Source organism: Plecotus auritus (assembly GCF_963455305.1).
Source record: "Plecotus auritus genome assembly, chromosome: 7".
Taxonomy (NCBI): Eukaryota; Metazoa; Chordata; class Mammalia; order Chiroptera; family Vespertilionidae; genus Plecotus; species Plecotus auritus.
In genome coordinates this window covers 1,944,465-1,958,773 of record NC_137774.1, presented here as the reverse complement: position 1 = coordinate 1,958,773, position 14,309 = coordinate 1,944,465, and the positions used below count along the sequence as shown (strand labels likewise).

Here is a 14,309-nt window from a genome sequence, read left to right as displayed (position 1 = left end):
GCCGCCATGGTGACGGTGCAGCGCGCTCCGGGCACTTCTGTAGGTAACCTCCGAGGAGAGGAGCTACCATCACCCTGGGTTCACAGGTGGGGAAACTGAGGCAGCGAGCGGTGAAGAACCTGGACCTGGATCACACAGCTGGCCGGCAGCAGAGACAGGCCCTCTGCCGCTCGGGTCAATCCGTGACTGTGACCCGCCTCGGCTGGTCGCCTGCTGCCAGCTTTCGGTAAGTCTGACCACTGAGAATAGCGGCTCGTGTCCGACTCTACCAGGCTTCCCGCCACCACGATGAGAGAGGGGAGGGAGAGGAAGCGGGCTCCCCGAACACAGCGACTAGGGTTTTGACAAAGGCGCCAAGGCAACCGAACGGGGGGGGGGGGGCGCAGGGGATCGTAGTTCCCCCCCCAAAATGCTGCTGGCACCGCTGGCCATCCACGTGTGAGAAAGAGGATTCCAGATGCTTATGTCACCAGAGGCAGAACCACACCCCTCACCCAACAGCAAACCCAAAGCGGGTCCGAGGCCTTCCGTGAGGTCCCAAACGGCAGATGCTCAGAAGGCAACCGAAGTGCCCCTTCACGGCCCGGGTCAGGCCACGGCTTCTCAGGTGCCACACCGGCAGCGCCAGGGGCGCGGGAAGCCGAGCAGCCGGGCACCCACCGACTTTAAAAACCTTCGCGTTTGGAAAGCCGTCCCTGACCAGCGACAACACGCGGCAGGCTGGGAGGAAAGGCCACAAATCACACATCCAGCCGGAGACCTGCCTCCGGGCCGCACACTCGGCTACCGCTCACTCGGAGCACAAGCCAGCCGTTCACCACGGGCCAAGATCGACACAGACCTTCAGCCGAAACCGGTGTGGCTCAGTGGATAGAGCATCAGCCTGCGGACTGAAGGGTCCCGGGTTCGATTCCGGTCAAGGGCACATACCTTGGTTGCGGGCACATCCCCAGTAGGGGGTGTGCAGGAGGCAGCTGATCGATGTTTCTCTCTCATCGATGTTTCTAACTCTCTATCCCTCTCCCTTCCTCTCTGTAAAAAATCAATTAAATATACTTAAAGAAAAAAAAAAGCCGAAACCGGTTTGGCTCAGTGGATAGAGCGTCGGCCTGCGGACTGAAGGGTCCCAGGTTCGATTCCGGTCAAGGGCATGTACCTTGGTTGCGGGCACATCCCCGGTGGGGGGTGTGCAGGAGGCAGCTGATCGATGTTTCTCTCTCATCGATGTTTCTAGCTCTCTATCCCTCTCCTTTCCTCTCTGTAAAAAATCAATAAAATATATTAAAAAAAAAAAAAAAAGAAAAGAAAAGAGATCACTCTGTGACTTTCCCTTAGATGGATTACAGAGTCCCTTTAAAAAAGAAAAAAAAAAGAAAAGAAACAGACCTTCAGCAAAGAAGACAGGTGCGCGGCCCACAAGCCAGGCAAGGATACTCGAGGCCAGCCATCACGAGGGAAGGGCTATGTGGAGCCACAGTGAGACGTGGCTTCAGCCCTCTGCCATGGCTGCCATGCAAACCACAGCTGAGTGCGGCCGGCGTGGCTCAGTGGTTGAGCGCCCACCTATGAACCAGAAGGTCATGGTTCGATTCCCGGTCAAGGGTGGGTGCCTGAGTTGCGGGCCAGATCCCCAGTAGCGGGGCGTGCAGGAGGCAGCCGATCAGTGATTCTCTCTCATCATTGATGTTTCTCTACCTCTCTCTCCCCCGCCCCCTTCCTCTCTGAAAGCAATAAAAATAGATTATTTAAAAAAAAACACACACACAAAAAAAAACAAACAGCCCGGAAGTGCTGGTGAGGATGAAGGCCAGAGCTGGCAGCCAGGATTTGTCCTCCCCTGACCTCTGACCTCCCGTGACCGACAGGCGCAACGAGGGGCCTGGTGCATTTACCTGTGTGCGTACAACAGACCACCCTCCCCTTCAAGTGTCTTGCCTGCACCCGGAAAGGCAAGATCCGGCACAGTGTTTCCCGAGCCTCCCGAGAACCCGGCTCTGGCTCCGGCGCAGCAGGCCTGGGCGCGGCGAGATGCCGTGTCCTCGGAGCTCCCTGGGTGAAGCCGCTGGTCCGAGCACAACACTTAGAGCGAAGCCATGGACATGGCGTCTACACTGCACCCGTGTCTGGATCTGTCCCTCCTCGCCGGCTCCCCCCGCAGCCGCTGAGCCCCTCCAAGAACCTGCCAATCAGGCCCCCCACACCCACACCTGACCCGCCACAGCCACAGCGTGACGTCAGCACCGACAACACCAGCAAGTCTCCAACAGCGGCCACTGCACCAGTACCACCAGAGCTGCTAGCTGAAATGCAGATCCCGGGCCCCAGCCCAGCCTGACCCTACGGCAGCCTCCGCGGGGGGCGCCCAGGAACGCGCTCGGTTAACCATCTCCCGCGCGGGCCACCCCTGCCTGCGGGCTTGGGGACGGCCCAGCAGGTCACGGTTGCACACCCCTTCCCGGCTGGGCTCACTGCCAGGCGCCTTGCCATTCGCATGCCCACACCCATGTCCAGAGCCAGAACTGCACTCACCCGGTTCCTCTTCCTCCAACAGCCCCCACCCCCACCCCCACGTGCCCAGCCCAGGTCCCGCTCCTCCTTCCCCCACCTCCTCCTTCCCCCACCGCCGCCACCGCGTCCCCCACAGGGAAGCTGCTCTGGCCTCGGCCCACAAGCTCAGAGCCGGGGTGACGCGGGTCAGCGTCTTTTTCCTTTGAAACACATAAAAATAGCTCTGAAAAGGCTCCCGTTCGCCCAGGCAGCCAGAGAGAGCGCACTTGGTGTAATTAAAGCTGCTTCCCAGCAGACTTCATCCCTCTGCATCGGGGAGCACGGAGGACACGAGGGAGTGGAACTTCGGGGAAACTCGGGGGTATCTTTAGGGTTGTAATATGGGGAACAGCCAACGGCTTTTAAGGTGTATTGGTGGGGGAGGGGATCCACATGGGATAGTCTCTCTAAGCCACGTGACCCCAGGATATAATTTGGGGTTTTTAAGTCGACTTCTGACAGCTTCCTGTGTCCTCCCTGGCGGTGGCTTTCTGTCGGCCTGTCTGACGGCTCCCGACCGCCCTAACCGGCACCCACACGAAGGAGCTTGTTAAAACCGTGAGTGACGGCCCGGCCGGTGTGGCTCCGTGGTTGAGCGTCAACCCATGAACCAGGAGGTCATGGTTCAATTCCTGGTCAGGGCACATGCCCAGGTGGCGGGCTCCATCCCCAGTCGAGGGCGTGCAAGAGGCCGCCGATCAGTGATTCTCTCATCACTGATGTTTCTATCCTTCTCTCCCTCTCCCTTCCTCTCTCTGAAAAAAAAAATTTTTTTTAAGCTTTAAAAACAACAACTATAAGCGTGAACCGTCTGGGGCACTGATGGCTCCTCGCCCAGCCAAGCCCGTGTGCGTGGAATCGGATGTCACCCATCCCGGAGGCGGGCGCCCACAGCACACCATTTCCCCGGGAGCTGGAAGCCAGCCCACGTGGTGCTGGGACGCGAGCCTCCGGCTCAGGTTGCTAACAGGCCGTGCACCTGCCGGCTCGCACAAGACCAGGTAACGGGGGCACACGGCACTCACAGGTGGGCCCGGGGCCACCGTGCCGGGGTGAGGGGTGGAGGTCTGCGGAAGCACGGAGGCCCGGGGGCTGGAGCTGCTGAGCCGGGCGTCGGCAGAGACGCGTGGCCACCGAGAGGCTGTGTGGTCTCTACGTGCGTGGACAGGAATGCCTAGGACAGGGGCGGGCAAACTTTTTGACTCGAGGGCCACCATGGGTTCTTAAACTGGACCGGAGGGCCGGGACAAAAGCATGGATGGAGTGTTTGTGTGAACTAACATAAATTCAAAGTAAAGGAGCGGAGGGGAGAGCAAGAGAACCCTCCGCTCTTTCGGCTCCGCGGGCCGGATAGAACAGCCGAAGGGGCCGGATTTGGCCCACGGGCCGTAGTTTGCCCACGGCTGGGCTAGGACAAGGCGGGTCATGGCCTGGTGCTGCCCAGTCTGCACTGTTCAGGCTTCCCCGGATGGTCGGTCCACTCCAGGTGAGAGGGGCCCGTGGAGGAGGTGTACCAACACCTGAGGATCACCCCCCGCACCCCCCCCCACCCCTGCATCCCACCCCACGGGAGATAGCACGGTCCAGGAAGCCCTCGGCACCAGGAAGCCCTCAGCACTACGCCTGGCCCACCGGGCGGCTCAGTAAATATCAAGCACCGCCGAGACGTAAAGAAGAAGGACGGACCTGCCCCCAAGGGGCTGACATTGGACGCATGTCCAGAGAACTTTCAACAGGTAAGAGGTGCCGGTATCTGGCAACACCCGATTATACAACGTCATGGGGGGGAGGGGGACGTTTCAAGATCAGAATATACCTCCTGGCACGCTTAGGAATTAACCTGATCAGAAATACACACTAGACCAGAACTTCGACGTTACTACACGAGGAGAAGAACCCGGGAAACGGAGAGCTGTGTCTTCCCAGACAGGCGTCCGAAAAGGCAGAGGTGAGGCCGGGAGGAGGGGCTGCAGCCTCGGCGTTCAGGACGAGAACGTAAAAGCAAACCAGAAAGCTGTCGTAGGAAGAAAAGCCCTAAGGAAGCAAGAAACGTCGTAAGAGGGGCCTGCCGGTGATGATCAAGTCCGGAACGGCACACCGGGATGGGGAAGCGTATCAGCTAACGGTGTGACCAAGGTGAGCTTCTGAACTCTGGGTGCCTCAGTTTGCTCATCTGTAAAACGGGAGTAATAATAGCGCCATCCAGCGCTCGTACGTACCCCCATGCCCGGCGAGCTGTCTGAGGAGGAGGGGGGAGGGTACTTACTGTGCGTGCCTCCAGATGACCGAGCGAGCCCACCGAGAGCACATCAGAGAGGCAGGGATTGGCTGGGTGGAAGGAAGTGCTTTCTACGGGGTTGTGCTGAAATCATTGGGCGGCGTTGGTAGGTAGTGAGACACCCATCGCTGGAGGCATCCAAGCCCAGATAAAACAGACATCAGAAACATTTAAAAACTTTTCTCGGAATTCCAGCCTCTAAAAACACGCTCTGGGACCCCCAGCATGCAGCCCAGAGCCTCCGCTTCCGGCCACTTTCCGGCTCTCGGCTACGTTCTGGGGTGGCGGGCGGTCCCTCGAGCCGGCTGGGTGCTGGGCGGGGTGGTCACGGCAGAACAGGAGTCCTCGCCAGGGCCTCAGCAGGTTTCCCACCACATCCCGGGGGGCGGGGCGGGGGGGGCTTGGGACTGTCTAGCCACCTCCTGACCACAGACAGGACTCTGGGGCAGTCCTAGGAGGCCGGGCAGCCAGCCTCGGGGGACAAGCCTGGACTCACCACGTCACCTTATCTCCTGGACCAGCTTCCCAGAGACACACACGAGGCGCAGGGTCCCCACGCTACGGGAGACACCGCGCTACCAGGTGGGCCGCGTACGGCCGAACCCACTGGCGGCTTCCTGCCTAATCTCTTCCTGTCAATCATCAGTGTCCCTCTGACCTTACAGACTCCAGGCCCCCCCGCCTGGGTCAGGGGTCCCCACTATCGACAGCTGCCGTGCTGCAGGATGGCCTCAGCCTCCACGCTCCCCACTAGCCACCCTCATCCCCAACCCCAGTCCCTCCATCCTTCCCCATCGAGGTGCGTGCGGAGAGCCCGCGGGTGCAGGGACTGGCAAACCCGCTGCCTCTGAACAGGAGGCCCGGAGGCCCTGGCCAGCCACATCCCAAGGGCCTGTCCGGAGCCTCACCGAACAGCTGGGCACAGAGAACCCGTCCCCACAGCAGCGCGGGGCTGCACACCACGGGGACCTCAGCCCGGGCTGGTCTGCATGGACCCAGGCTGGCTGGAATGGCAGCTCCCACCTCCTCTGGCAGCCCTCGTCCGCCCAGCTGGTGAACTGGGGCGGGCCGCTGCCATGGCAACGGCAGAGCTGCTGTGCTGTGACATCAGAGCAGGGGTGAAGTCAGGGACAGGGACAAGCCAGCCAGAGGGCCAGCCCCCTCAGGACACCTGTTGCGGGTCCACCAGTCCCAAGGATTTGGCTCCAACAGCTGAGCAGCGGGACGGCGCGCCTCATTGGGGTGGCACTCCTCGGAGCTGTCGCATTTCAAGGTCAGAGCTCGCCACCCCTTCTCCCGTAGGGAGAGCATCTGTCCCCACTCAGCTCGGGGACGGGGATGGGGAGCCAACGGGAGGCGGAGGACGGGATTGGACCGGCCACCCCCCGTGTCGCCCACCCTCCCACACAAGAGAAGGACCACGCCTGACCTTGTGTCTCGGGCCAGGGGCACCCTCCATCAAGCTGACCATTAAGAAACGTAATTGGGGGCCAAAACGGGTTTGGCTCAGTGGATAGAGCGTCGGCCTGCAGACTGAAAGGTCCCGGGTTCGATTCCGGTCAAGGGCATGTACCTTGGTTGCGGGCACATCCTCAGTGGGAGGTGTGCAGGAGGCAGCTGATCGATGTTTCTCTCTCATCGATGTTTCTAGCTCTCTATCCCTCTCCCTTCCTCTCTGTGAAATATCAATAAAATATATATTTTAAAAAAAAGAAAAAAAATAAAAATTAAAATTAAAAAAAAAAAAAGAAACGTAATTGGGGGAGCAGCCTGTGGGCCCCAAGAAGGCAGAGCAAACCCATCTCAAGGCCAGCTTCCTTGAGAGTCAACAGCAGGAACTGGGCTGCGGGTGGGCATCGAGGGCGTGGCATCTCAGAGGAGCTGACCCTGGAACAGAGCCTCCGTCTGGGGCTGGAAGGGGTCGTGGCAAGGTCACGTGGCCCCTGACCCCCCCATGGAGCAGAAGGCATCCCCCCAGGGAGGTCTCAACCTACGTCCACCCCCACCCAGTGTCTGGGTCCCTCTTCCTGGCCTGAGAGACACCGAGTCTGTGCCTGCTCCTTGCCCGGAGAACGCCGGTCCCTCTGGCCCCAGCACCGTCTGGTGAGGCCACCCTCCAGCAAGGGACACATTCTGGGGGAGGGACAACATGGCAGTCACAACCTATAGCTCATTGGGGCCTCGATGGCCTTCTGGACCCTTCCTCCTTCCCAGGTGGCTCCTGGTGGATGGCCGTGTCCGGCCACTTCCTCCTCCGGCCCTCGGTTAACGCTCAGCTGGGAACGGGCTTTCTCACGGCCTCCGACTGAGCCTCGAGGGGCCTCGCGAGCCGGTGCAGCGCCCACGGGCCTGGCGGGGCTGCCAGGAGAGCCCTCAGCCACGGTGCTCTCAGGCTCCGGAGCCCAGAAGATGTGGGCAGAGTCGCTGCACCTTTGGGGTCCGTGTGGAGAAGGGTGCCCACAGGTATCATTTCTCCCTGGGTGGTCCTGCTCTGGAAAGCGGGGAGCGGGTAAGCAGGGGTGAGGCGAGCTGCCCAGGAAGCTGATGCTTGGGGGGTCATCCTTGGGACTCAGCCCAGGGGCAAGTTTTCCTAAAGGACCAGAGAGCAACAAGATTCGGCTCGGGGGCTCTGGGGGGTTCTGGGGGCTCTGGGGGGTTCTGGGGGGCTCTGGGGGGTTCTGGGGGACTCTGGGGGGTTGTGGGGGCTCTGGGGGGTTGTGGGAGCTCTGGGGGGTTGTGGGGGCTCTGGGGGGCTCGGGGTCTCTGGGGGGCTCTGGAGGGCTCTGGGGGCTCTGGGGGGTTCTGGGGGCTTGGGGGTTCTGGGGGGCTCTGGGGGGCTCGGGGGTTCTGGGGGGTTGTGGGGGCTCTGGGGGGCTCGGGGTCTCTGGGGCTCTGGGGGGCTCTGGAGGGCTCTGGGGGGTTCTGGGGGCTTGGGGGTTCTGGGGGCTCTGGGGGACTCTGGGGGCTCGGGGGCTCTGGGAGGTTCTGGGGGCTCTGGGGGGCTCTGGGAGGCTCTTGGGGGTTCTGGGGGCTCCGGGGCTCTGGGGCTCTGCAGTCCATGCTGCATCTGAACTCTGCAGCGGGAGCCGAGCGGCGGCTGCAGCCTCCCAGCAGGACCTTGTTTACAACGGCGGCGGCGGCGAGGCGGGCAGTCTGCCAAACCCTGAGGGCCGGCCAAGGTCAGGAGGCCCACGGCCATCACGTGCCTGCCCTGGTGAGGAACTGGGAAGGACAGCGGCGGCCCAGGCCCAGGCAGAAACCCACCTCCTGAGCCTCATCTCAGACACGACGGACAGACCCAGCCCGAGGCCCGTCCTCTGCATGTTGCAAAATCAGCAGTGGTACCGGCTGCACCCGTGACCGCACCCAAAACCACAGAACTGGACACGGAAACGGGTCCTGCACAGCGGGTGCGACCCCCCAACACAGCTGATAAAAAGCCTGGCCTCTCATCCCGAAGGGCGCCTCCACCCGGCTCTCCGCGCCCATCCCGAGGCCTTAAATCATTCCCTGCTAACGTGCATCGCAGAGAACTTAGAAAAAGCAGAGCAGCCCTGACCGGTTTGGCTCAGTGATAGAGCGTCGGCCTGCGGACTGAAGGGTCCCAGGTTCGATTCCAGTCAAGGGCATGTACCTTGGTTGCGGGCACCTCCCCAGTAGGGGGTGTGCAGGAGGCAGCTGATGGATGTCTCTCTCTCATCGATGTTTCTAACTCTCCCTCTCCCTTCCTCTCTGTAAAAAAATCAATAAAATATATTTTAAAAAAGAAAGAAAAAGCAGAGCAGCAGAAAGAAACCAACCTCCCAGTCTCTCCCGCTGCCTAGAAAGTCGATGGACACGCGCCCGCCTTCCTCTGTCCCCACCGAAATGCGTGCACAAAGCAAGCCCGGGGGGGGGGGAGGGTTGTCCCCATCCACACCAGGACGGGGTCCTCCCTAGGTGAAGGGGACCAGGAGGCAGCAGAGGTCGGGGAGTGGCCGGTGCTGGTGCCTGGCCTGGCTGGGCGCCTGCTGACTTTTGCTGAAAGTGTGCACACACGGTTGTGCCCGTGACGCAGTCCAGGAGAGACGACGTCGAACACGTGAAACCCTCAGCCGGAGCCGATACCCTCGAACATGAGCACAGACCCCCCCACGCTGTGTAAGACGACGGCTTGATGCTCTGCTGTCAGGATAGAGCTCCGTGTATTCAGCTCATCGCCAAGGGTCGGGAGTGCCTCACACACAAGGCCAGCCCTCACCCATCCGCTCCCCGGAGGCCCCCCGCCCACCCCCAGCCAAGCCAACGTGGACCAGGCTCCTCGCTCTGTGAACACCCCCTCTCGCTTTAAAACGGTCCTCTCACTCTATTTGCTCATGGTGTGACCCTGAGCAAGTTACCAACTAGCTGGGCCTCAGTCTGGTCATCTGTAAAATGGGGATAAGAACGGAGAATTCGCCGAGTTGACACCAGGAATGTGCGGGATGCGGTTCCAAGCACTTGGCACTGAACTGTGACACCTGTGGTCGCTGTCCTTCCTGCCAGCACCATCTCTCCTCGCCGCTCCTCCCCCGCCTCCCTCCATCCCCCCTCCAGCTTCGTCTCGGCCTCCCTCTTGGAGGCACCAGGACTCGGCTTGTGGCTCTCCCAGCTCCCCGACCTGTGTGCTAACCATGCTGGCCCCCAGGGCTGGGTGAAGAGCACACGCCCACCCACAGCCCCTCGGGGACAGATCAGTGGGTCTGCCTCAGGACTGGGGTGGCTGTGGGCCCCTCTCCCATAAGCCTGGGAGTCACCGACACCCCTGTTCTCCCTGTGCTCAAACCTCACCCAAGATCCGCACCAGTGTTATCTGTCCGACAACCCAGCCGGACGGTGGAACAGAGACAGGTGACCCAGCCCACCTGCAGCTCACGGATCACTGGCCAGGACTGGACTGCCCATTCCAGGGGCAGGAGCGGGTCCCAGGCTGGCTCCGTGTCCTCAGATCACGGACAGGGAGGGAGCCGTGGCGCCAGGAGAGCTCCCCTCCAGCCTGCCATGCCCGCTGTGCCGCCTCCATGCCTCCCCCCACCCCCCCAGCTCTCCCCTCTCCTGGTCTCCCAACCCCAGGAGCTGCCAGCAGCTCACTCCCTGTCCCTCCCTGGAGAACACATCCTCACAGGCAGGCTGTGTGCAACCAGCCTAGGAGCTCTGTCCCCCAGCCCGGCCCCTCCCCACCCTCTCCCCACCTCCCATCCCAACCCTGAGCCTGCAGCTCCCGGGAATGCATGTCACCGTGGCTCAGGGACTCCGTTATTTTCCGAAGCACACGGAACCTGGCCGACTTTACACCGGGCCCTATGGGGGGAGGGGCCTGTGGGGCTCCTGCCCACCGACCCTCGTCCTCACTGGCACGGGTGTCTGGCGCTCCCCTCCTGAGGGCAGGGGCAGTGCCTGCTGCTCCCACACTCCCCGGGCAGCGGAGCCGGCTCCTCCAGCTGCTGGTTGAGACGCAGCCCGAGATCTAACCCAGGAGGCACCAAACCCAGATCCGTTCTGCCCGGCCCCGTGCCCTCAAGGCCTCACTCAATGCAAAGGCAACCCATCAGCCTGGCTCTTCCTGACCACGGGTCGTGTAGGGGGGACCACAGAGCCACTTCTGCGTGCCTGTGTTTTCCGGGGTGGCCACGGGCCCCATCCGTGCGGGCATGAAGCTGGCTCAGGCAGCCGGCGTGTGGCCTTGGGCATCGCTCTTCAGGCCCGAGGGGAGACTTTATGCTCTGGGTCCAGAGGCTGGCCCGGCCCCAGGGCACCCGGCCCCTCCGAGGGTGGGGTCACGTGGGCTCGCTGCGCCGCGGTCCTCCGGGTCCCGGGGTTTGCCGTGGCGGGTGGGGGACTCCGTTAGATGGAGGGACGCACACCAGCCACACACCCGCACAGGGAGCAGGGGCTCCTGGGAGCCCCGAGCGCCTCTCACCCCCTCTTTCACCCTGTACCTCACAACCTCATAACAAGCTCTTTGAAGATCTGAGTCCCCAGCCTCCCAGCGGCCAGAATGGGGCGGGGGGGGGGGGGGAGAAGAACCTTCCACAGAGCCTCCGGCAGACAAGCCTGTGACTTAAGCCATGGCCGCTTGCAGATACCAAGCCACCATGAGGCCAGCACGCTGCACTCAAGGTCGGCCTTCGGCACCCCCAGGCACACAGGCCACACCCTCCCCCACACCCCAGGGCCACAGTATCCCCTGTGCTGCTTTTACAACGACAAAAGCTGAGGTCTGGGGACCCAGGCCCGAGTGACCTTCATTTATTTTTAATGTTTTTACTGATTTCAGAGAGGAAGGGAGAGGGAGATAGGAACATCAGTCGTAAGAGAGAATCATGGATCGGCGGCCTCCTGCACGCCCCCCACTGGGGATCCAGCCCACAACCCGGACCTGTGCCCTGAGAATCGAACCGCGGCCTCCTGGTTCCTAGGACGACGCTCAACCCCAGGCAGTTGTGCTCTCAACCAGAGTCGGGGGTCGGAGGACGTGGAGAACCTGTGCCCCCTTAAAGGAGAAGTGACTGGAAAGGCCACTTGGGAGGTTACTCCTGGCCGCCCGGGACCCGCGTGGGGATGCCCCGGCTCTGTACCCCGAGCCGCCTGAGCACAGAGGGGCTGGGTGTGGAACACGGCCCGGCAGCCAGGCTCAGATTGCATCCCTGTACAACTCACGTCCGAGCAGACCTGTGGCGGCGGCCTTATTTGGAAACAGGGTCTTTGCAGATGTGATCGAGTGAAGATGAGGTCATGCTGGGTGTGGGTGGCCCTGGTGCAGTGACGGGTGCCCTTAAAGGAAGGGGGAAGCGTGGGCACACACACACCCAGGGACGCCAGGGGAGGGCAGTCCCAGAATGGCCAAGGAGGTGGTGGCGCCCCGGGAGCGGAGAAAGCCTGAGACCCGTCCTCCCTCGGAGCCGGAAGGTACCAGCCCTGCCCAGCCTTGATTTCAGACCTAAACTTGGAGAAGCCATTCCTGCTGGTCTCAGCGTGCTGTCCCCCACCCCGCTCCCGGCCCAGGAACCTAACACCCGGGGCTCTGCCGTTCAGCTCCAGCATCTGCAGGCCTCAGGCCCGGGCACTGGGATGGAGCTGAGAGTTTTAGCTGCAGGCTGATTCTGATGCGATGATTTGGACACAAGCGCCAGGAGGTCCGGCTGAGGAGAGTGAGACACACAGCGAGAAGGAGAGCCGGGACGTCCTGCAGCTCCCAGACCCTGGCCCCTGGCCGCCCTTGATCCAAACCCCCAGCAGAAACAGCCCCAGCCCCAGCCCCACGGGGCAAGCACCAAGGGCTGGTGAAGCTCAGTGGTCCCGAGGCCCAATCCCTCCCACTCCGCTGCCACAAGCCGAACCCAGGAGCCCAGGAGCCCCGCCTCAGCCTGACTCTGCCCCAGGACCCTAAGCTCAGAAACATGGTTTCTCTCTCAGTCAAGGGGCCTGGACAGGCCTTGACTCCGAGGGGACACCCCGTGGGAAGGCTGATCCTGGCTCCCCCTCAAATCAGCTGAACTCCAGACAGACGGACTGCTCGCAAATCAAACTACTCCCGAGCCCCGAGATGCCCGCAGGTGGGAGCGCCTGAAGACCTCCCAGGCGAGGCAGCAGAGAAGCTTCAAGAGCCAACTGGGGTGCAGCAGGGAGCCATGGTGGGGTGGGTAGTCCAGGGGGGCACGGCTGACAACAGGAGACACCCAGAAAAGCCAGCGTGGGGTCTGAGCAGCTGAGGGCAGCCCAGCGTCACCCCCTCTGGCCTGGAGCGGGATGCTGTGGCTGAGAGGAGAAGCGGGGGATACACCTGTGGAGAGCGGGCGGGAGCTGCAGGGCCACCTGTGGGGCCCAGGACGGCCTGGCTGACCTCCACCGGGGCTGTGAGGCCTGCAGGCCCGGCTGGAGGCCTCATTGTCCCTCAGGGTCCCTCAGGGTCCCCGCTGGTTCCACCCAATGCCGTGCCCCTCGCTGGCCAGAACAAATGACTGGGCTCCTCCCTTGCTTGCACCCACCTCTGAAGGGCAAGGAGTCCTGAGGGTATTACCCCTCCCCCAGCTGCCCCCGCCTCTCAAGTCACTAAGTCTCCAGCTTTTGTGGATGTCCCAAAAAGTGGTCCCCAGCAGCCAGCCACTTAAGGACCCTCCTTCCTGTCCAGCCCTGGGTGCAATGCTGCCTGGGCAGGGCGCGGAGAAAGGAGCTGGCGCTGGGCTCCGCAGGCGGTCCTGAGCAGCCCGCCTGAGCCCAGGAGCCTGCCCAGGGGAGAGAAGGATCCATCGCCCCCCCCCCCCACGCACATTTTGGGGGTGGTGGGAGAGACCTAGACAGAAAGCCTTCCCCACCCAGCCCCCAGCCCAGAGGAGCCATCTCAGACGTGAAAGTTTCTTCCTGGATCCCCAGCCCTCCAGCCACCCCAGGCCAGGGCTCCCCTCCACGCGCACACGCTGTGTCTCGCACACACTGTGTCCCCCACTCTCCCCGCCCCCGCGCTGGCATCCCGGGCCCCTCCGCCTGCCAAAACCCAGCCCGGCCCTGGCTCCCCTTTCTGGGGCTGGAGCTGCAGCGGAATTTCGGTGGAATTTTGAGGTTGGGAAGCATCTCGGCGGCGGAGGGAGAGGGAGGGAGTGGAGGCAGGGAAGAAAGTGCGATTCTGGCGTCAACTTGCAGGGCTGGAGCAGGCGCTGGGGGCCGGGGGGCGGGCGCTGGGTCCCTCCTCAAGACGCAGGCGGGCAGGCGGGCAGGCGGGGTGCCCGCGAACCCTCGGGGGGTCCCGCGCGCCCCACGGGGGGCCCACGGGGCCGGGGCGGTCGCCGTCCTTACCTACATCTGCATTGCAAAACGCCTGTTGCGGGTGCACCGGGGAGCAGCTGCAGGCGTCGGCCCGGCGGAGCACCGTCCCCACCAGCAGGAGGCCGAGCGCGAGCGGCAGGCTGCGGGCCGCGGCGCCCATGGCGGGCGGGGGCGCGGGCCGGGGGCGCGGGCGAGGGGCTCGGCCGCCGCCGCCTGGGTTCGGGGCGCTTCCTTCTGGGCGGACTGGGGCGCGCGGTCTAGCTGCGCTCCTGGGCGCGCCCTCCACACCCGGACCGCACTCGCCCGCACAAACTTTCTCCGGTCTGTGTCACGGGGCGGGGGGGGGGGGGCGCGGGGACGGCGGGGGAGCGGCTGACGAGCGGAGAAGAAAGGATGGGGGGCGGCGAGGTGCGCGGCGCAGCCTGAGTCCCGGATCCTCGTCTGCCTCCCGGGGCCGTGTGCGCCGCGGGATCGGCCGGGCCGGCTTTATAGTGCTCAGAGCGCGCCGCCGGCCAATGGGGTTCGAGGAACCCCGAGGCCCCGCCCCCCCGCCTCCCGCGCCTCCCGGCCCTCCCCCAAACCCCGCTTTTGTTGTGCCCTGCGCGGGGGCTCGCCGCTGCGCACCTGGCTTCTGCCCCCCACCCGCCCCGCCCCGGGCCGCGCCCCACAGCCTCCCCAATCGCCAGAGGTTGGGGCGGGGAGT

The 14,309-nt window shown here is 63.3% G+C and overlaps 1 protein-coding gene across 1 annotated transcript in view; it reads right to left on the bottom strand.

The window, feature by feature from the left end:
• The window catches only part of TIMP2 (TIMP metallopeptidase inhibitor 2), a 37,009-nt gene extending 22,941 nt beyond the window's left edge, over positions 1–14,068 (bottom strand). Inside the window, exon 1 of the mRNA XM_080682454.1 lies at positions 13,637–14,068. Within this exon, the coding sequence (XP_080538580.1) occupies positions 13,637–13,766 (130 nt within the window). The 5' untranslated portion in view covers positions 13,767–14,068. The remainder of the gene's footprint in view (positions 1–13,636) is intronic.
• Positions 14,069–14,309: the final 241 nt, after the last annotated feature.